The sequence below is a fragment of the Theobroma cacao genome, chromosome 9 (genome assembly GCF_053813885.1).
Source record: "Theobroma cacao isolate CCN51 chromosome 9, ASM5381388v1, whole genome shotgun sequence".
Lineage (NCBI taxonomy): Eukaryota > Viridiplantae > Streptophyta > Magnoliopsida > Malvales > Malvaceae > Theobroma > Theobroma cacao.
The window spans coordinates 3,737,107-3,759,779 of record NC_142647.1 but is presented as its reverse complement, the minus strand read 5'-3'; the positions used below and the strand labels follow the sequence as shown (position 1 = coordinate 3,759,779).

At 36.7% G+C, this 22,673-nt stretch overlaps 3 protein-coding genes across 6 annotated transcripts; 1 reads left to right on the top strand and 2 right to left on the bottom strand.

Annotated features, from left to right (window-relative positions):
• The first annotated feature begins 2,598 nt into the window (after positions 1-2,598).
• On the top strand, positions 2,599-8,782 carry LOC18588235 (3-oxoacyl-[acyl-carrier-protein] synthase II, chloroplastic-like). Of its 3 annotated transcripts, none has more exons than XM_007012504.3 (14): positions 2,599-3,398; positions 4,346-4,551; positions 4,629-4,832; positions 5,348-5,458; positions 5,550-5,645; positions 5,729-5,774; positions 5,867-5,946; positions 6,334-6,402; positions 6,543-6,627; positions 7,302-7,456; positions 7,557-7,637; positions 7,891-7,950; positions 8,099-8,264; positions 8,383-8,556. In XM_007012504.3, the coding sequence occupies exons 1-13, from the start codon at positions 2,981-2,983 to the stop codon at positions 8,213-8,215; spliced, it is 1,728 nt and encodes a 575-aa protein (XP_007012566.3). In that variant the 5' UTR covers positions 2,599-2,980; the 3' UTR covers positions 8,216-8,264; positions 8,383-8,556. The 3 variants fall into 3 exon arrangements, with proteins under 3 accessions (XP_007012566.3, XP_007012568.3, XP_007012567.3); XM_007012506.3 differs by having other exon boundaries at positions 8,365-8,556; XM_007012505.3 differs by having other exon boundaries at positions 2,600-3,398; positions 8,351-8,782.
• A 765-nt stretch (positions 8,783-9,547) lies between these two features.
• Positions 9,548-17,217, bottom strand: LOC18588234 (ARM repeat superfamily protein). 2 transcript variants are annotated; one of them, XM_007012500.3, is made up of 18 exons: positions 16,585-17,217; positions 15,980-16,496; positions 15,633-15,890; positions 15,445-15,536; positions 14,901-15,110; positions 14,423-14,827; positions 13,953-14,131; positions 13,767-13,860; positions 13,570-13,644; positions 13,289-13,423; positions 13,096-13,167; positions 12,790-12,894; positions 12,178-12,339; positions 11,900-12,028; positions 11,426-11,527; positions 11,259-11,338; positions 10,751-10,885; positions 9,548-10,366 (listed from the first exon to the last, which is right to left on the bottom strand). In XM_007012500.3, the coding sequence occupies exons 1-18, from the start codon at positions 17,083-17,085 to the stop codon at positions 9,778-9,780; spliced, it is 3,840 nt and encodes a 1,279-aa protein (XP_007012562.3). In that variant the 5' UTR covers positions 17,086-17,217; the 3' UTR covers positions 9,548-9,777. The 2 variants fall into 2 exon arrangements, with proteins under 2 accessions (XP_007012562.3, XP_007012561.3); XM_007012499.3 differs by having other exon boundaries at positions 13,588-13,644.
• Positions 17,218-18,495: 1,278 nt separating this feature from the next.
• Positions 18,496-19,405, bottom strand: LOC18588233 (Plant invertase/pectin methylesterase inhibitor superfamily protein). Its single transcript, XM_007012498.3, has one exon. It carries the CDS (start codon positions 19,346-19,348, stop codon positions 18,770-18,772), a length of 579 nt encoding a protein of 192 aa, XP_007012560.1. The 5' UTR covers positions 19,349-19,405; the 3' UTR covers positions 18,496-18,769.
• Positions 19,406-22,673: the final 3,268 nt, after the last annotated feature.

Below are 22,673 nucleotides of genomic sequence, written 5' to 3'. Positions count from 1 at the left end.
TTAGATGATAGGTGCCACGGTCCACACCAACTTTCATGAGGTATTGTCTATTTTGGCCAGTTGGCCTCACGGCTTTATCTCACAAAATGTGCCTTACAAGTTAAAGGTGGTGTCAACCGTTATATGCCTAGTATCACTCTATTACATAGTCAATGTGAGATTCATGTCTCCCGTCTCTAGAATCATGACATCTACCCTTACTCTTCAAAGTTTCTCTTCAATGTGAGACTTTGTGGCTCTACTCACTAAGAGCATTATCTTACTCCTGCGAGGAGTTTCTCTTCAATGTAGGACTTTGTGGCTATACTTGCCGAGAGCATTATCTCAATTACGTGAGATTTACATTTACGCAAGAATCGTGACATCCTTCTCCACTTCAATAAAAGTCCATTGTCCTTAGTGACACATTATTAGTACTTAAAGTCTATTCTAATACAATTGTCACGGTCCACACCAACCCCTGTGAGGTATTATCTGCTTTGGCTCACTGACCTCACGGTTTTGTCTCATAAAAGGTCCTTCACAGGTTAAAAGCAGGGTAAATCCTTATATGTCCATTATCACTCGAGTACATAGCTAATGTGAATTAATGGCACCCATTTTTAGGACCATGACATCCACATTTACTCCCCATTGAGAGTTTCTCTTTAATGTGAAACTTTGCGACTTTACTCGTTAGGAGCATTATCTCGATGATGTGAGATTCATGTCCATGTAAGAACCGTAACAATAGAGATTAGTTAATGTCACGGATTAGAACTTAAGTCAAATTTTGCATAAATTACATCTAAAGAGAGTTAAATGATAGGGATGAGTTAATGTCACGGATTGGTATTTAAGTCGAACCTTGTACTCACTCACGTTCCCAAACCAAAAGACATGCCTATTAAATAGTGAAAGGTCGATGTTTATATATTTAAAACTCACATCGTTTTTTATTAATGTGAGAGCAGGCTTAAGTAAATCTATAAATCACGAGTCTACATTTTTACTCAAAAAATATGTCTATAGATGATAGAAGATCCATATTTATATATTCAACATTTATCACGTCTCTTATTGATGTGAGATCCATGATATTAACCTCTTGCTAAAAATTAGACAACAAAAAAGTTTCAATGTCAATTTTGACTTCCACATAGTTGGAAGCATGGAACACATCACTATACATGACCACCGTATTGAAACATATTGTCCAAAAATTAATTATTATCAACCGCCAAAAAATCTTAGAGCAAATCGGCATCAACATCATTTTATTACTCCCCATATATCATACATTTAATTAGCTCTTGTTAATCATTTTGTACAAGTTTAATTTTAAAATGGATCATCATCATCATCATATATTGGCGATTGGCCTAAGTTTTTCATTTCTTTTTCTTCATCAACCAAAGAAAAAATAGAACTGTAAGATGTAAAATTATAAGAGCTGTTTTTGGTGAAATAACAATCTGATTAAATGGATTTATACCATATTTTGTCAAATGCGAGAATTGAGTGTGTAGACTTGGTTGTAGAGTGGTCGTTGGGATCTCTGCTCTTTAAGAAAACAAAACATATTTTGAGGGCTGGAATCGTAGACCGCAATGCAATTCAGGTATTATGATTATTAATATTGACATTAAATAACAACGGATTAATTCAATTAAGGTTCGATTTTTCCAAAAAGAGTCAAATATAGGACATCAAATGATGAAAAGAGTCAAATATTTGCTTTTGTTGGGGATGGAAAAGGACTTAAAATTAACGGAGATAATAAAAGAACAAGGTAGTGGGGGGAAATTTAGATATATCTACAAGTTATTGTTTTTTCTGACTATTTAATATTTTACCTTTTTATTAATATTGATTTTAAATACCCAATTTTTTTTAAAAAATAAATTTTAGAAAAAAAAAAATCCAGCCTAAGGAAAAAGGTGAAAGTCAACCTGAAGTGATGGGGGAGAACAAAGAAAGAGTCTGAAATTGAAAGTGGAAGAGGAAATGACGTATCAGATCAGTTTGGTGACATGTCACCAACAAAACAAAACTCTTGGCTTCTTTCCATCTCTCGTTCCTGGGCTGATGCCAGATTTTCACTGCTCCAAACATTACTACTTAAATCATTACAACAATTAATTAAAGCTCGAACAAATTGAAATTATAAATTTAAATAAATTTCTGGGTATTTAGGGTTCGATACGTTCGACGTTTATTTTTTACTCATATGCTGAAGGAATAACTGAATATTCTTTTGTGCTAATGAAATCTGCTCCCAATTTTTGGTTCCATCAACAGAAGAAGCTAACCGAAAGGTCAAAAGTTTTACAGGAGCAGTAAATCAAATGATTAGAATTAAATATTAATTATTAATAAATGAAAACGAAAGGTTTTAAATGGAAAATAAATAACGTTTTAAAGAAGTTGATGCGACCATTAACATAAAACAAAACACGAGCATATCCGTCGTTTAACATGTGAATCAGATGGGCAAAAGAGTCATTTCATAAATAAAAAAAATTTATAAATATATTTTTAATTTTACTTCGTGGTGATAAATTGAAAATATTTATTCTGGTCATAGATCCTTGTTTTTTCGCTGCTCTATTTTTCGCATCTTTTTTTGCTTTGTTTTGTTTCTCTTCAATCGAAGCTCTCTCTTAAGAGAAAATAAATAAACTAATTAAAATAAAAATTAAAGAGGGAGAGACAGAGAGAAAGAAGAAGTGCTTGGCAGTCTTTTATGCTAAAGGAGACGACTGAGATTGCCCAGATACAAAGCTCTCTTCCAAGTGTCGAATGCAACTGACCGTTTCTTCTGCTTCTTCTTCTTCTTCTTCATCTTCGGTTTTTCTTAACTATTTTTTTTCTGGTTTTTGGGATTGATGGATTGCTAGATTTTTAATAGCCTCACATAAAGAATCCATCTTTATCCAAACCCAGATTTTTCTACTCTTTATATTATCAGTTTTTCTGTCTTTTTGGTTTTGTTTTTGGGATGGCATCTTCATCGCTGGCTAGTCCGCTATGCACGTGGCTGGTGGCTGCTTGCATGTCGGTCACATGTGGGAAAGACCAGTCGCAGTCTCCAATGCTCCACTCGCCAGCCTCTTCTTCTTCTTCTAAGAGACTGGGCCGGTGGGCTCGTAATAGAAGGAAAGCTCTTATTTCTCAATGTTGTGGCAGCTCAACCAGCAACAGAAACGGGGGATTGATTTCGTCGTTTTGTGGATCCAGCATTCAAGGCTTGATGGCTTCCTGCTTGGCTTTTGAGCCCTGTAATGACTACTATTCCTCCAAAAATGGTAGCCTTTTTGGTCAAAATGGAAGCTTTTCTTCTTTCTTTGGATCCAAAAATATTCCCTTCAATAACAATCGCAAGCACCGAAGACTTAATCGAGGAGCTGTCCATTCTGGTAATTTTAGCATCTTGTTTTATTCAATTGGGAAAAGGAATGTTGGTTTTTGTTGCCTTGTCAAATCTGTTTTTTTTTTTTCTTTTCTGCTCTGTTCTGTTCTATTTTTCACCTGTTTTGATTTGTTTAATATCTGACAAAGGTTTAGTCTTCTTTACGCATGATCTTTCTTTCTTTTGTTATTTGGAATTTGACCCATTTTAGAGAAGTATGCGTTTGTGTTTGTTCTTTTTTAAATTCGCCCTTTCTTTAATTGCTTTGCTTCAAAGCAAATTTGGATATGAAAATGAAAAAAAAAAAAATTGAATGTAAAGATATGAGATTTTTTATAATTTGGTACCTTGATCATAATTAAGAGAGCTATACCAAGGATTTTTTGTTTTTATAAAACATACAAATTAGTTAAGAGTTAGAAGTGTAGTTGAATTTAAGTTGCTATTAGCTCTACGATGATGGCAAATCATTTTGCCTCGGATAATCTAGTTTCAATAGATTGAGCAAAAAATCCAGTTTTAATAGAAACAGGTGATACATGTGCATAAATTGATTCTGCCTCTGCAGACTATATAATAATCATTAAATTATAAATGTCAGAGATTTTCTCTCTCTCTCTCTCTCTCTCTCTCCCTCCTTCCCTCCCCCTCTGTCTTTCTTTTATCTCTGGCAAGTTGGGGTAGGCTAGTAGTATTTAATGTCTTATCTTGATGAGCATCTTATAATAGTCTTTTCATGGGTTTGCTGCCACCTTCGATATAAAATAGGAATATGTTTGTTTGTGCGTACTAAATTTTTTGCTTTTCTTTGCCTATGTGATTTGTTGTTTAAGTTTGTATTTTATCTGCTAAATGATGGTGATAGAGAAAAAAGTTTTATGCATGCACTGAATTTCATTAAGTTACCAGTTAAATTTACTTGCAATTTGTCGGTTAATTTATCTAAAAACTTAGGAGAAGCCATGGCTGTAGCTGTGCAACCCACAAGAGAAATCACAACAAAGAAGAAACCTCCTACTAAGCAAAGACGAGTTGTTGTGACAGGGATGGGTGTGGAAACTCCACTTGGACATGACCCTGATGTCTTCTACAACAATTTGCTTGAGGGTGCAAGTGGTATAAGTGAAATTGAGACTTTTGACTGTGCCCAGTTTCCATCTGTAAGTTGTTTTAGAGATCTCTTGTCTGATGTTGTTTGCACTAGTGCTTGTTCTTAGTACTCCTGTTTTCTCTCCAGAGAATTGCTGGAGAGATAAAATCCTTCTCAACTGACGGTTGGGTTGCACCGAAACTTTCCAAGAGGATGGACAAATTCATGCTTTATATGCTTACTGCGGGTAAGAAAGCATTGGAAGATGGTGGAGTAACTGAAGATGTCATGGAGGAGCTAGATAAAACGAAATGTGGAGTTTTGATTGGTTCAGCAATGGGTGGCATGAAGGTAAATTCTGCAGTCTATTGTTCATATCCCTTTATTTAATAAAGGTGAGGAATGCTTGGAAAGAAGAAAAGAGCTGACAAACACTTCTATCAGTCAATATTAAACTTGATGCAAAATAGAAGATAACACTCCGGGGTACATGGTTTTATACAACAGAACATGCTGACCATTGTTACTTGCATACACTAAAATGAGGCCAGTACAGTTTTGTAATACTATCTTAGAATTTATAGCCAGCCTCAATAATGTAAACTCTTTTGCTACAAATGGAAACCAGACCATTTTTACTTGCATACACTAAAATGAGAGCGGTACAGGTTTTGTAATACTATCTTAGAATTTATAGCCAGCCTCAATAATGTAAACTCTTTTGCTGGAAATTGAAACCAGTTTAGTATATAGCACCAGGCATGAGGGCCTTATGACCTTCAAACTGGATTAAAACAAACTGTTTTTGCAATGTAGTTTTCCTTTGTCTATCCGTTGATTTATCTAGGTGGTTTGTGGATTAACAGGTTTTCAATGATGCAATTGAAGCTTTGAGGATCTCATACAAGAAGATGAATCCTTTCTGCGTACCATTTGCTACTACAAATATGGGTTCTGCGATGCTTGCAATGGATTTGGTTAGCTTACTTTTAGATTATGCAATGCTAAGATGCACCTTGATGGATGTTGAAATTTGCACTTCAAGCTTTAAACTGATAATTTCTTCAGGGATGGATGGGTCCTAACTATTCAATCTCCACTGCATGTGCTACAAGCAACTTTTGTATATTAAATGCAGCAAACCACATCATTAGAGGCGAAGCTGTAAGTTGAGCGAAGAAAAACATCCATCATAATATGGTATAATTTGATTACACTATATCTGAGATATTTGAAAAATATTGCAGGATGTGATGCTTTGTGGTGGCTCTGATGCGGCAATTATACCCATTGGTATCTCTTTCTTGCTTTCTTATTTGACAACATTTTATAATCTTTCCACGTATTACATCATGACGTACTGTATTTTGTGTTTCTTGATACAGGGTTGGGAGGATTTGTGGCATGCAAAGCACTCTCGCAGAGGAACAAGGATCCTACCAAAGCTTCACGCCCTTGGGATGTTGTAATGTTTCAATAACCCTTGAGCTCCCAGAACTTTTTTTTTTTGCAGTGGTTTCTATCTGCATGTTCCATAACAAAAGCGGTAAAAATGAGAATGAGTTAAAGAAGTAAACTTGGTGGAAACTAATGATAACTATTTTTATCATTTGAATAAGCAACCTGGTTATTTTGTTATGAGAAACGAGGTCTACCTCTTTAGTTGTCATGTCTTGTAACTCTTTAGGTCACAATGAGTAAGTTATGCATCTTCACATGGTACTTTTGACAAGTTACTCCATGTATTTATAAAGTATTTTCTAATCAAAGTCCGTTACTGAATGCACATAAATTTACTTGGTCTGCTTCATGTATGTTATTTACCTGGATAGTGGCTCTAATTTTTATACAGAATCGTGATGGATTTGTCATGGGGGAAGGTGCTGGGGTTCTGCTTTTAGAAGAATTGGAGCATGCTAAGGTACACTTGCTTTAACCCTACAAAGCCATGTTCTAAGCCATAGATTTGCACTTAGTAGTTTGTGATGAAGTTACTGAATGTGTAAATTACTTTCCTTCTTAAAAGGGCAAATTACAAAGGCTTTTTTTTTCTTTTGGCAGAGGAGAGGTGCAACCATCTATGCAGAATTTCTGGGTGGAAGCTTCACTTGTGATGCTTATCATATGACTGAGCCACATCCTGATGGTAATGAGACGAGTCTTTATTACTATATAATCCCAATTTTGTCTATCTGGTATTTCATTGCAGAGGTTTTTGTTGGTGAGAATAGTATTGTAGATAATTTTATGAGAATAATTCTGTATAAAAGAGTTAAGAGGAACCTTAATCAAAATCTTGATCTATTGTTTCAAATTTGTTACACTCATATTTACATAGGTGATTTAGCTATTTGTGGTGGCAGTACCACAAAGACATGGCCACAACTTGTATCTATTTAAGCAGTCAGCAGCTTACTTTGGTTTTTAGGCACATAGGTATGCCTTTACTTATTTCTAAAGAGGGACCTGGAAGCTTAATTTTTCCTCTTAATTGGCTGCTCATAATTTGTTGCTTGTTCTGTCAGACAATGATTTCAGTGGTAAATATATCTTGATGTTAGAGAGAGATACTTAATAGAGTACATGTCTTGATGTTAGGTAGAGATGCTATTAGGGTTTTAAATTGTTTTCATTCTCACTACTGGTTAAGCAGAATAAATATCTTGAGATTAAAACCTATGCCTCTTCCTTCGAATATTCCCAGCGATCATGATGCCTCGCAAAAATGGCATTAGTGGTATTTACATGTTTCTTCTGCATCAGCATATGCTACCGTGTGAAAGATTAAACTAACATCCATCTTGTGAAATCTAAAAATAGGAGTTGGTGTCATTCTCTGCATGGAGAAGGCCTTGGCTCAGTCTGGAGTATCCAAGGAAGACATAAATTACATTAATGCCCATGCTACATCTACACCAGCTGGAGACATTAAAGAGTATCAGGCTCTCATGCATTGTTTTGGAAAGAATCCTGAGGTAATTTTGCATATTTTTCTCAAATACCTAGGTCTTTATGCATAATTTGTTTCTCATATTTCTGCATTGTGATTATTGATAAGATCTCGGATTATTGCAGTTAAGAGTGAACTCTACAAAGTCAATGATTGGTCACCTACTTGGAGCTGCCGGTGCTGTGGAAGCAGTCGCAGCAATACAGGTAAGCAATTTAGAGATTTGGTTATGCTTTTATTTTGGATTTAGAAAACAGATTTCATGGATGTATTTTGTAATGCTGGATTTTTTGTTGTTTGTATCTGTTCTACTAGAAGACTATAATTGCTCTCCCCACTTCCTCTCTTTTCTGTTTTGTGTCTACATTGTATGATTACATATAAAAGACTTGCAATTACCATGTTCAGTTTCCTTTTTTGACACCTGAGAATTGACATAGTAATGTCTATTCATTGTAGGCAATACGGACTGGTTGGGTTCATCCTAATGTCAACCTGGAAAGCCCAGATGAAGGAGTGGTATATTGATCCCCCCTCCAACCCTCTTTTTTCTTTTGAAAGTTATGCTTTGCAACTGTTTTTTCTTCTTTTTAAATAGAATTTAATGTTCTTTTGTTTCCCTCAATTTGGCAATGAGACTATCTTATGTTACGACACATCTATTCAGGACACAAATGTGCTTGTGGGGCCAAAGAAAGAAAGATTGAATGTGAAGGCAGCATTGTCTAATTCTTTTGGGTTTGGCGGCCACAACTCCTCTATCATTTTTGCTCCACTCAAGTGAAAATAGTTCAAGCCTTGCTCTTCCAGTGTACTCTTTGATTCCGCCCAAGGTACGCAAACTCATTTAAGGAAGAAACTTTAAATACTGATGTATATTACAACAATAACACCTGCTGGTTCATAATATTTTGGGTAGGTAACTGTTAACAGGTCAGCCACATCGTGCAGAGTACCCAGCAAATCTCCTCTGTAGACGAAGATCACTTGAAAAGGGTTATTATACGAAGAATGGTGGCCAGACAAGGGAGCTTTAGAAAAGACCTGGCTGTATGGCTCTATTTAGGGAGGAAGTTCAGAGTTAACCATGCCGCTGTTGTTTTTGAAGATTTCATTCTTCTCTTAAATTAGCTACAATGGAGCTTTTAGTCTTTTTAGTTGCATTGGGCCATTGAACCACCAGTAGATGTAGTTCTGGTCTCGTAATTTTTGTTTTCGTGTACAAGAAAATGGCTGATCAGTTGTTTCTGATAGTCAATTTGTAATGAATTTTGAGGTGGCAGATGCCCAGGTTACACTTGTAGAGTGGTGGTTTATGATTTTTTATGTTCATGGAAGCCTGTTTTCTTCCCGCCTTTTCTTCTGCCATGTTTTTTTTTTTTTTTTTTTTTTCACCTGCCATTGGAAGAAAAAACCCAAGTTACCTGTCTATTTATGCATATGATACATTACTCAACACCCAGACGGGAAGGAAAACATTGGGTCTGGAGTTTAGGAAGGAAACAACTATGCTTTCACCTTCGTTTGGTAGTGGAGAAACAAAGTAAAAGCAAAAGGAAAATGGAATTTCTATGCTGTAAGTCATTATTATATATTCTTGAACAAAACTTTGAAATGGGTCTTGAAACTCTTCTCTAAGCAATGCCTTTGCTCTCGAGGCACAATGAGATTTGTTGGACAAACCGGACAAATAGTTGACATGATCATGCTCGGGTTCATTGGATCCTTTCTAGTTCATAACAAACACCAATGACCAAACTAGTTTTACCTTATCCCCTACCTCTTTAAACATGTGGAGAATACCGTGACCCAAAACATGATCCTGTCTTGTTTGTGTTGTGTTAAAAATGTAATAATAAGAATGAATACTAACAACTTTTATCTGTTACCATAGATCATCAAAAGTAGTAAAGATCAAATATACATGAGACCTCCCTTTTTATTTATCATAACATAATTCAAAATTCTCAAAATTGAAGGAAAAATATATAATTTATGGAATTAAACATAGTATTTTAAAGAATACGTCCTTCAATATCTATTTTCGAGGAGTATCACTATTATATTACAGAATTTTCTTTTTTCTTCTGTCATTTTTGAATCCTACCAAATATCATGTAGAAACAATCTTCCTCTTTTCCACTCATTTTTCAATCTTGCTCATCATAGTAAGAAAAATGGATCAATCAGCAACATCAGCATTTTAACGAGCTGACACTGTAATTATATACACACGATGACACAATCCAAATTCAACAAATCACTACCAAAATTTTGGCCTGTAGTTCTAATACAAGCGATTGAAAAACTTTTCTAGACTTAGGCCAAAAGGACCAATGCATATGGTCACCTTTTCCTTTTGCCACCTTTCTTTTGAGCCTTCTTAAACTTCATGAACTTGACAGAGAGTGCATTTGAGGCACTCTTACCTTCAAGCTTTTTTGTCATTTTCACCACACTTGCCATGCCCTTCCTAGCAGCTGCCCGATGTTCTGGCCTACGGCTCATCATCTTGCGATCAAGAGGCCAGTATGCATATGGTTCGAGCTTATCCTTCTTTTTCACATCCCCACCGGCCTTCTTGCTAGCATACTCGTTTCCGGTGTATGCCCATCCAGAGTCTGATGTTTTCCTTCGCTTCTGGGTGTTCCTTGAAGAGCCAACAGAAAAATGACTTCGTGCTTCACTCCTTGCATCTGAATCAGGGTCAGAGGGTGGAACCTTCTTCTTTGGCTTCCCTCTTTCATGAATTATCAAACGCCCATCAGGGTCAAACTCCGGCTCATCATCAGAATCTTGCTTCCGCTTGAGATGTGAAGATGATCGCAGTGCTGATCTTGTTTTATGCTGATCAAGCAAGTCTAGTGGCTCATCTTCGAACTGGTCAAACAAGTCTTCAGGCAAGCTCTTATCTGCTTTCCGTGTTTTCTTGGACCTAAAGCAAAAGGTGTAACCGTATCAGCTTAAAAAATTAACGAGGAAAACACTAAGGATACTAGACTGTGAACCTATGCTCTACACCAGATGACTAATAAATCAACCCTCCACTGTCCACTTCCTCAAGTAAACACCAATACCCAGCCCACCTCTTGCAATTTTTACCTCGTATTCTTAACACACCCAGAAGTAAAGCTGCTGATGATTTAATCATGAGAAAATGTACATCTCTTTGAAGTTTCAACACCATTTGAATAAGTCAACAACCAAACATAATTGATAGATATGGAAATACGGGATCACATCAATCAGACTACTTCAAATGCACTAGAACTAATAATCCATAATTAATATACAAAACAAAGATCAGGTGTCCACTGACCGCGGTGAAGATGCTTTTGATTTTAATCTTGAGGAACCTTTACTCTGTCGGCCAGAAGCCATCTCTCCATCACTATCATCTGTATCATCATCACCAAAATCAGAAAATATTTTGGTATGATTCCATCTGCTAAGCCTGCACATCCAAATTACAAGGAAAAATCAGAGGCAAACAAATAAATAAGATACAGAAAACTTGATTTGGAGCACATCCACCACTCTCTGCTCAACAAGGAAAGAAGGGAAAACAGTAAAATAGAGGGTTCACCATGGCCATTGGCCTCATTCAAGATAAGAAACCATCTATCATAAATTTCCAAGCATGAATGCTATCCATAAATACACCATGTTAATGTAGTGGTCACATGATAATTTAAATCATCACAAGTGTAACGGGGCAGCAAGGTGCAAGTTCATAAATACGTGGACATGTGTAGCGTGTAAATTGTTATTTGTACACATCCCATCACTATATGATTGCATCAATGCAATAAAACTAGGTGTGAAACCTGGATGTAGTTGCCTTTGATAGATGAGATCTACTTTCCACAGAGCTAGCAGCCTGTTTCCTCTCTTTCCGCTCCTTGATCTGTGTTTAAGAATGATGAGCAACATCCTTAAAAAAAATGAAGTCTCGACATATCTGCATATAACAAAATGGCATTCCTCAACAAACCTTTCGTATGTTAGTAAGGAGCTTCATGTGTTCTTCAGGCATAACAGCCTTCACAGCATCAATACCACATTTTCTGACTAGCATTTCCAGAAGAAGCTTAACCTGAAATTAGAAGAGAAACACCCATAAGCCAACAAATATATACACATACAAAAAGCAAATGATATTATCTGCTATACACACAGTTCAATTGTATATCAACATCTTGGTCCAAATTTTAGTCCCATCAATTGATATTCTAAGTAAATTAAATTTTACAGAAGCAAAATAAAATAAAAATGAACCCTCCTAAATGCAGGATGAGTTGACAAAACTAGAGGTCCTATAAGGAAAATAAAGTCAGTTATCTCACTAACACGTTATAAAACAGAATACATGTCAAACTTGTAACGTTTTGAAAGAATTAAAATCAAATAGTTTAGAAAGGTAATAATGACCAAAAATCAATGGTATAAGATGAGGAAGAGCACAAACCTTAGCTTTAAAATGATTTTTGGTATAATCTTGCCACCTCAACAAGCCTTCTACCAAGCTGGCCAGGTGTGCTTGCAAGCCTTCAGCTTTTGATTTGGCCACCAACACTTTCAACAAACCCAGATTAGCCTGCATCATAAGCATTTGCATATAAGTGATACAGTAAAAAAGATACAACATAAGGAATGGATCCATAAGCAAAACATGTGTGTGCGTGTGAGAGAGAGAGAGAGAGAGAGAGAGAGAGAGAGAGAGAGAGAGAGAAAGAGAGAACAAACTTTAATAATTTCTCTGTTCTTTCTCTGCTGAAGAAGAAATGTGGAAGGAAGCAACTTGTAAGCAGAAGAAACAAGATCAGAAAACTCGTAAGCCAACCGAGCCAAGCCTTTCACAGCAGCACTAATCATGTGAGGAGTTTCTCCAGCCAAGCCTCTAGCAACCTGTGATCATGCATACAAAAAATTTAAATATCATTTCGAACATACGAAATCTGTATAGAATAATACTTACAAAAGACCACAACAATCAATTTCTTTAGAAGTATTTAGAAGAAAACAGAAGTACATTTGAGAATATTATAGTCTCTGTATAGAATAATACTTACAACGGACCACAACAATCAACTTCTTTAAAAGTACTTAAAGAAAAACATAAAATTACATTTGAGACATTTATAATTTGCTAAAGTTACAAAAAGAAAACAAGGCAACAGCTTTATGTATTGCCATCGAGGAGATATCAAAGAAATTATAGCATATTAAACAGGTTCAATTTCTTTGAAAGAAAAAACAAACCAGAAGTACATGTAAGGCATGTATAACTTTTTGCCAAAACAACAATGTAACAACTCTATCTATTGGGGTTGGGGAGATGTCAAACAGGTCCGATACCATATTAAACAGGTCTTCTCTCTGTCCACTGTCATCTTCATCTCCATATTCACGGCCAATTTGGACAAGGACCTCATAAGCTCTATTTCTTGTTTTCTTATTAGCCTGCATAAAAGTCACCATACAAAAGGAATCAGAAAACATATGCAGGAAGCACTTCCAGAACTATTAAGATAGTGCCCATGCAAAAATAATAACATGCAACACAGTTATAATTTGCACTTCCAGCAGGTTGCTTATTCACAATAGAAATCATCTCTTCCTGAAAACTAGACAGATGTTGCTGATCAGATATCTACATCATACCTCTTTCAAAGCAAGGATTATTTCTGTCAGGAAAGAACTAAGAATCTCATGTCTCCTCTGCTCCGAATCATCCTGTGCAAAGAAGCATTTGTTAATCTTCAAAAAACATTGTTAGAATGATTGATATAATCATCTAAACAATTTTATGTCTATTCACAAGGGAGATGGAAGATTCAAGTTAGTTTCTTATAACCTTTGAGACATGGACAATCAGATGGTACAAACAGTCAAGTCTCTGGCGTTTGGCAGAAAAGTGGAATGATGGCAGCACTTCAATCATAAGTTTCAGCAATTCCTCCAGTTTTGCTGATAGAAACCCTTCTTGGTTCTGACAAGGAAAACAAAAAATACGGAACCATCATTAAAAACGAAAAATTAAAAGAGAAGTGATGGAGGGAGATATTGGAAATTGGAATATAAAATATGCATCCAAATGCATGGAAACAAAAAAAGATAAAATTTAGAAGCATTTACAATGTAAAAAGGAGATACCCTGAGGATTATTGAAAGAACTTTGTAAGCCTTCTTCTGAATCAAGCCGTCGACATCCTGCATATTAATAATAACATTTTCTTTTAAGTTGTAACTTAACCTCTCCAACATAAAGATAGACTTTAGCAACAACTAACTCAATTACTATCACCAGAGAAAACGAGAATTGTTAAACCAACCTGCAATGCAGGTTTTATTGCGCTGAATAAGACATCTAATGCTGGCTCATCTAAACCAGGCAATAGTGAAACTGCCAGGTCAAATAACCGCACCCTGCAGTGAATATCAAAAGAAAAGGATACTGCATTAGCACTGTAGAACTGCCATGTCTAAAAATTTTACAAATATAAGCACTGTAGAATCACCTTTCAAGAGATAATGAGCTTTCAGTTGATGAATCATCAACCTGCATAGAATTATTATTCCTTGATGCCTCGGCTAAACCAGCCTCTTGTGTGACTTTCAAAAGCCTGTGCATTGTCTTCTTAAATAAGGTTCTGACAACATTTTCATGTGCTATGGAAGCCAACTCCCCAATTGTGGACTGTAAAAGGAGCAATAATCATTATGAAATTGGGCACAGCTGAAATTACCACATAAATGAAACTAACCCTATAACATTACTACATAAGTTTCTAAGGCTTGACTTGGTTAGAAGGATGGAAATTTTTAATGGTTAGATTTTATAACCACTTTCCTACTTCATAGCTTAACCATTGGATTAAAGCTTTTTCTTTCCTTCCTCCTTTCCATCCAACTAAGCAACGCCTAGGACAAAGAGACACTATAACAGAATGAAATGCTGCACTCTCATTAATTAGGACAGCATAAGTACCCGCAAAAATCCACCCTCATCTACTGTAGATTCCATGAAGATTCCTGACAAAAGTGACAATAACTGTGGAGCAGATGCAGTTAGTACATTCAAATTGTCCCCCGCAATTTCTGGGGTATAATGAGACATAGCTCGCTGTCTGGCTGGACTTATATCAGAACCATCCAAATCATCTTTTCCTTCCTTAATTTTCTTATTTTGTTGGATCAGAATCTGCAAACTAGAGCATATTATTCCACGAACATCACGTTCTTCATGAAGGGCAGTGCATAAAGGCCTTAGAAGATCCTTGAAGCTTTTGGCAGTATCCAAAGGATAATTACAAAATGAAGGTAACAAGGACCACAGTGAGTATACAAGAGCATCCGCACTCCTTGATGAGAAAATTTTTCCTTGTAGTTCAAGCTGCCAAAATTAAGAAGTAATTAGAGAAGGTTAGAGACAATAAAAAGATGAAAACATCAAGAGCAGGAATTACCTTACGAGATCTCTGCCCCATTTCTCCAATCAGACCCAAAAGTGTCTCACTAAAGAAGCTCAAGTTAGCACCAACAATATGCTGCTTCAGAATTGGAAAGAGCCAAACGTTTACATCTGAGAGGTCATTAGCCTCCAAATTCAGCGGCAGAATTCCTAAAAATGTCTCAGGCCCCAATGCACCAAGAGCAGATCCAACACATTCATGTAACTGCAAACCAACAGTCAGTATATCCACAGGTTATGGATTACGTGACAAAGAAATATGAAAAACCAAAACGTAACAGGTCAGAAATGCTACACTTTGAAGTAGGAAAACTTTATCATATCAATCATGAAACACTAAGCAATAGATACCAGCAAGGCAAAAGATGAAGGATGAATAGCCTCACAAACCTAATTTATTTCCATTTCCAACTCTTATTGCTTCTTGAAAGTTTATATTAAGCACAGCTCTGACCCATTAACTACCATTTCATACATTGTATTACAAAAACCTTGTTTAACCAAAGGGCAACCTACAGAATCTTGAGGTCAAGGAATACCTGTTTTCTGTAAGGAAAATCCTCATCTGGCAACCTTTGCATTTCAGCCAAGTTCTTAAGGGTTCCCTTCATAAAATATGAAGAATAATACCCTGTAGAATAGCAATCTGGTTAAAGAATTTTACTTCAAATTGACACACACATTGTAATAAGACCAAGAGACAGGCAACCCACAGCACAGATAGTACCTAATTTATCAAACATTGCTGAAACAACCTGAAACGCCATGTCCCACACAGCACCATAGTGATAATCAAGTAAGCTCTCAATGGTTGCACAAACTTTTTCAATGATAGTTGGACCTGCCTTTCTATCATCTGAAATTGAATTAATAATCTGATCCACTCCCTGTTTGATCAAGCCTTCATCAACACAGCCATTTATCGTGTTCTTGAAAGCCTCCGTGGCAGCAAAAATAGCTTCCTCATGTTCCGACCCCAGAATATCTATCATATTCAAATTCCAATAATCATAACATAACATCTTTTCAAATTCCTCACTAACAATAATTGCAAACCAAACTAAAATATCAAACCTTTGAGTGCACTGAACACAATGGGGAGCTTGATGACACAAAGTTGTCTATTAAGAGAATATACTTTTATCATTCCGGAACTCAACAAACGAGCATTAAAGGTCATGCTAACAGCAGACGTTTCATTCGCAGAGACAGAAAGAGCCAACGAGGATAACAACTCTAGCAATGTCTCAGCTGAGACTTCATTTGGATAAGTACAAACTAGATTTAAACTATCAGTTACACGCCTAGTAACAAGTGGCTGCCGAAGTTCCAATAAAGTTTTATAGTACTTAAGAATAGTAGTCCCACATTTCATCGACATAAGCGGAAGAGAGTCCTTCAGAGCATCCAAAACATAGAGAACTTCCTGAGCTCCTTTGGACCCTTCGTTAGAATTCGTGTTTGAACCTCCCGCGAGCAGAAGAAACCTCTCAAATAAGTTCGTTATGGCTTCGCTTGCAGGTGCGAGCACCGGTGTACCTCGGAAGCTTTGTAAAACGCCCCGGAGACACACATGTGATTGTCTTCTCACCTATTTTGAAAATTAATTTGCAGAGAATTAAAACAATGAAGTTGGAATTTGATTGAATTTAAATTTTTACACTAAAAAAAGAAATTACCTTAGGGCGGGAATCAGTTAAATATCCGAGCATTACACCGTAATTTTGTGACAAATCGGACCAATTAACTTTCTCTCCAGTAATTAATAAATGAGCTAAGCACTTCAAACCTGACGTCTGTGTAACCTCCGTAACGGAATTTAATCTTAGAACAGTAAGGGCAGTTGTTGAAACGAAATCTCCTTTCTTTTTTAAAACGGCGACGTGGATACGGGGGAGGAGGAGAGAGAGGATGGTGGTGAGAGACTGGATGACGTGAGGAGGAGAGTCCGGTTGGGAGGAGAGGCGGTCGAGAGAGGAACAGGTAGCGCCGAAGTAGGCGATTGGAGTGAGAGGGAGGTTTTGTTCTCTGAGTTCCTGAGACATGGAGCCAATGGTGGCGCAAAGGCGTTGGCTGTCTTCTTGATCCGATTTGGAGAAGTGAGCAAGGATCGAGTCGCAGAAATCGCCGTCCATTGAGTCGGGGAAGAGGTCCGGGCCCTCCATATCGATGCCTTCCATGGCGAGAAGGCGATGCTGGTTTCGTGCCCTTTTTTTGCTCTCTTCCTCTGTTGTCACTGAAAACCCCAGACGGTTAGTAAGGGGGGAGGTGCCGCTAGGGTTTTGCAGCGGGAAAAACGTTTTTGGGTTTTGCATTTTGGATGAATGGGATATGGTTCGTTACTTAAGAGGGCTAAAGCGGTTGGCTGTTGGATTTTTAACTGGGCCCAATACTTCAGCTTCAAGGGCCATAAAAGATATTATTAATTCTTTTTGTTAAATAATTTTGAAAAAGGAAAATGATAAATCCAACAATATTTATTATTCAAAAAGTATAATGTTTTTAAAAAATTATAATTATTTAAAAATTTTAAATAAATTTTATTCTTCAATTATCTTCAATAAAATCTCATGTACTTTTATTTTAAGTTAAATAGACTTTTATAGATTCCAATCCCTATTTGGAAGTTAAAGGCCACTATGGCTTATGTCCTATGCACCGTACAATTACTAAAGGAGCGTTTGGCGTGTTATTCATGCGACTTGTCCAAAACCTTTCTTTAATCAACATTTTTACCTATATCATTTCACAAAATTTTTAGTTAAATTAAGTTTCAATTTGGTGATGTTTTATTATTTATTTTTTTTAAAAAAATATTTTAAAAATAGAAATAAAAATATGATTAAGATTTTAAATCGATTATATCATAATTAATCTAACACTTTGTTTTTATACTTTTAAAAACAAAAAGTAATTAACACAAGCATTAACCCAATGAAAACTTGATTATCATAAACCTTATAGGCATTGCCTTTTAGCTTAACATGATTGAATCTCATTTTCCAGTCACTTATACTACAAACTTTTCAACATCAATAGACAACTATAGCTATCGTCATTTGCAATATTATTGGAGCTCACCATCCAAAAGTACCTAACCTACTGTCTCAAGACCAATAATTTAACCCTTTTTTATCATTTCTTAATTTTACTAACAAATGTTCTGAAGGAGACATTTCTATTCAATTGTTGTGTAAACAATTCTGTGTTCGGCACGTGAAACAGTTACGAACATGATCAAGATTTCGTTCGCAAATCTCAAGGCGATGGAAATAAGCAAAGACAAGATTCAAGAGTGACGAAAGATTTGTTGGTTCGCCATAAATTTGGAGGAGGCCGGACACGGGGAGCCGAGCCAGGCAGATGACAAACACGACGACGATTAATGTTTTTTAGCCCAGCAATCTCGTGACTGGTGTCCTCATCCCGAGCATTACACTTGGTTTTCAATATACAACATTGGTCCGACAATGAATTTATTTCCCATCCATCTCTCCTTAAAAGGACTGCTCTTTGCCCCCAATAACTCTCTGTTCACTGAACTTGTAAAACAAGATACCGGCCAAGAAAAGTAATGTTAAATCAAATGCTTATGTTGCAAATACGTTATTACTTAAGTAAAAGGAGCTTCATTATCGATTCATTATATTATTAAGCTTAAAAATAGAAAATAGATACAAAAAGAAAAGCATATCGCTCTCTGCTAATATTATATATATATATATATATATAAGTAGAAAAATATTACATACAGATTCAGCAAAAACAAGAGAAACTAAAAAATAACACAAACTCTAAAAAAAAAAGAAGAACACAACAAGCATGATAAGCCAGCTAAATCACAGCCGTCCATCATCATCACCATCAAGGATTCGACCGGTGCCTACCACGACTCTCATCAAGCCTATTAATCATATACAAAGCATTACTGGTAACCTTTGCCACATTTGTGATCTTCCTCTTCACATCCGATTTTACTTTCCCGTCAACTCCTTCAAACCCATCAAGACACGTGTCCTCATTTGTCAAAGCCGCACTCACCCAAGTCTGTGCATTACTCATCTGGAACTCAAACGTCTCCCCTCTCAAGTGCTTCAACTCCCCGAGGGTCCTGCTCAACTCCTCCACCGACTCAGCTATCTGCTCCACGCAGTCACTCAGTGCACCTCGTTCCCTCTTGCTCTTCCCCGTCACACTGGTCGTTAAGTAGTTCGACACTTTCCGGGCACGGGAGAGGCTGACTTTGACGGCAGCCTGGGCTAAGTCGCGTGGGGTGTTGGCGGGGCCAGAGTAGGAAGAGAGAGTGCGGAGGCAGAGGCTAGGGTAGCTGGCATGGACGCACGATGAACGGACCAGATCTCGAGGTGCATCTTGCTTTGATGCGGCGGCGGAGGAGAGGCAAAGGAGGCTAGTTGTTAGGAGAAAGAAAGGGATCGTCGTCATGTTTGAGTGCTGTTAAGTGACTGTTAAGTGTAGGTGTTTTGCTTGGTTGGTGAGGTGGATCTTATAGGGGGAGAGTGAACGTTAGTTTAATGGCACGCAATAATAGTTGGGTATATGACTAAATCACCCTCAAGTTTGTTTCAACTTTACTTGTAAATAACGGCTTATTGGTGTATAATATAAAGGGTAGAGTCGGCAATCCAGAGGTGAAATTTTTTGAGAGTTAATGCAGGGCGGTGACAGCAGTCCAATGCAAGAACAAGAACATAGACGTCGGCAAATAATTAATTAGAGACCCTATCCAACATATGCTATTTACTGGCCTCCCTCTGCCCAATGAGGACAAGAGTTTCACTCCCACTCCCACCACTTAAATGTAGTGGAATTCTAATGTAATAGCAGATTTTTAGTGGCCTAAATCTTTGTGGCTTTAGACGACAAATTATATAACCTGTAATCAATGTATTTTATCAGCTGTTGACCACACTCTTAATATTAAAACGGCAGACAATCACCTTAACGGTAAAGGATGTGACAAAAAAAAAATCATAAGTTCATTTTCTCAATTATTATTTCCCTTAAAAAGATTATGGCTTGAGGACGTATCTCTTTCTTTTTCTTGAATATATCATATGTACTTAATGATAAAGAACACGACAAATTGATGATCCTTTCAAGGGATTGTCTCAAGAATCTAGAATTGAACTGAGGATTAAAATGGATGAGAAAGAGTTGCTTCTATTTGGATCAAAATGGGAACTGAAACATCACAATCCGAGTACGAAAATAAGATGGATGGTTCGGAAATGATGAACAGTTTTTCCTTATCCAAAAGTCCATTACTGTGAAACTAGTGCAACCATGGGGCCTGACAAAGATAAATTATTGAATGTAACCCGATAACAAAGCCCTCGGTCCCAAGCGTATGAGGTTTGTGATGCTCTGTTTCGGCTCTGAAGCAAGGCATGTGCGAGACACAGTGCAGCAGGGGTTGCCATATGACCCACCACCAGGAAACGAATTATCGCATATTATATATGCCTGGTCGGATTTAGGTTTACCTAATTCAAAGACTTTCTTCATCCAGCTTTAAATCTTTTGAATCTCTTGAGAAAAATCAGCTGGCCCTTCCAAGGAAACAGTTTGCAATTATATATTCCTAATTCCAGCATAAAGCATTAACCAATTAGCCCAACCTGAGTAGATGTCTTCAACCAAATGCCTACCATACGAACAATTACCAATTGGTACAGTTCTTCACCAGAGAAAGGAAGAAACAGCACGAAAGGACGATTCTTAGCCAGGTATGAGTGTTTGATTAAGAAAACAATTTATTAGTAGACCACTCATGACTCTAAACTACATTTACATGGCTTTTGGCAGTCTTGAGTTCACACATGAATTGGGCTACTTCTGGTGTATATTGAAATTGGGACAAGTTACCATGCAGTTTTGGCTGCAGCTGTTGGAAATGGTTTTGTCCGTGTGAAGCTGGCTTGCAATCAATAAACCAGAGTGAGGGAATTGGTGATAGTGGGGTTGAATCACAGCAGAAATGCCCTTAAACCATTAAATTGGGTGCTTGGTCCGGCTTCCATCTGAAAGGTCACATTTGCTAGTTGGGACCTTAAAACCGGTCTATTTGATCGAACTTCTGTATCCAGCCAATGGATGACCCGGCATTCTGCATTGTGGTAAGGAATCCAGGAGTGCCTCCACTGTGTCAGGCCTTTCTTATTTATGCCAATTTATATATCTTTGGCTTTTTTTTTGGGTGGTAGGATGCATTTTGGAATTCGGACCTATCATTGCCACTTGTTTCCTCCTCGTAAAACAGTACGATGCAACGTCATCTCCCAGTCTCAGCACGGCAGATGCTCTATTCTAGCTGTCATTTGGAATCTGAAAGTGTCGTGACGTGCGGGTCCGGGAACCCGTCCGTCAGACGCGGGGCGAAAATTAAAATCGTAAGGTGTGGGAGTCGCCACCAATCTTTTTTATCTAGGTGTGATTGGTCACCTATTAACTCAATTCTTAATCGACGAAGCCCTAAATTAATTTTAGGTCCGTCGAAAGAACGAGAACTGGTCCACGTTTTTTTAGAGATGGGTTCGGGAGTGCGATTACGCACGGAGAAGGGTTAGCACCTCCGTGACGCCCGTTCTACGAACGGTACCATTTAATCTTAAGTTATCTTAATATAGCATTTTCTTAGTTTAATCCCTATTTTATTAATTAAATTTTTATTGAATTGTCAGACTGAGTTTTTCACTTGGTCTTACGTATGCATATGATGCAAGCGTAGAATGATGTCGTGACTTGTTTATTTTAAATGATGGAGTCGGTAATCTTTTATTGAAAAATTATTCGAAGACTATCCCAACGCTTTGGTGAAGTCTCGAAATTCTCCTCACCTAGAGATATCCCCGGAAGAACTCGTCTCTACGAGCTCCTCGGGGAAATCCCATCATCGGGATTCCCGTGCCATTTGTAAAATAAGAGTGGCATGCAATGACAGTATAAAACGATGGTATCTACATGCACGCGTTTATTGATTATTTAAAAATTTTGATTATTTGTTATTTATTATTTTTTTATTATTTTTATTTATATATATACTTTATTTTTTGGTTATTTAAATCCATGTTTGTTGTTGGTCAATTTTTTTTACTTGTTTACAAAGCTTATCTAAATAATTAATTAATTAACTTTTAAACGATTAATTTAACTTTGTTTAGTAATATTTATTTGAATTAACAAAATCTTTCTACATATATTATTTTTTAATAATGACTATTTGGCTTAATGGGTTTTGAAATTTAGAGTTCGGATTTATCCCGACGCTTCGGTGAAAATCCGTCCCTGACTTCGTACCCGAAAATATCCACCGGAAAGAGGCAACTCTTTGCCCCTTTTTTGGTGGTAATACTCAAATATTTATTATATTATTTATTACATTTATTTATTTATTTATTTATTTTATTATCATTATTTTTATATATTTTATTTTATATATTTTTTTATTTTTTTTTATTTTTTCATTTTTTATCTAAAAATATAATATAATATATATATGTATATTGAATTATTATTATTATTATTTATTTTATTTTATTTTTATTTTTTTAATATTAAATATAAATATTTGTTCCTAAAAAATGATAAAATGCATTTAAATTAAAATGGGCTAGACCCAAGTAAAAAAGGTTATACCTTGTTGGGCTGCAATCGGCCCAACCCGGCGGTCCGTGGGAGCCCAAATCCACTATGCCAGGCCTGCTTCTGGAAGCCCGCAAGGTGAGATTCAAAACGCACCGTTTTGATG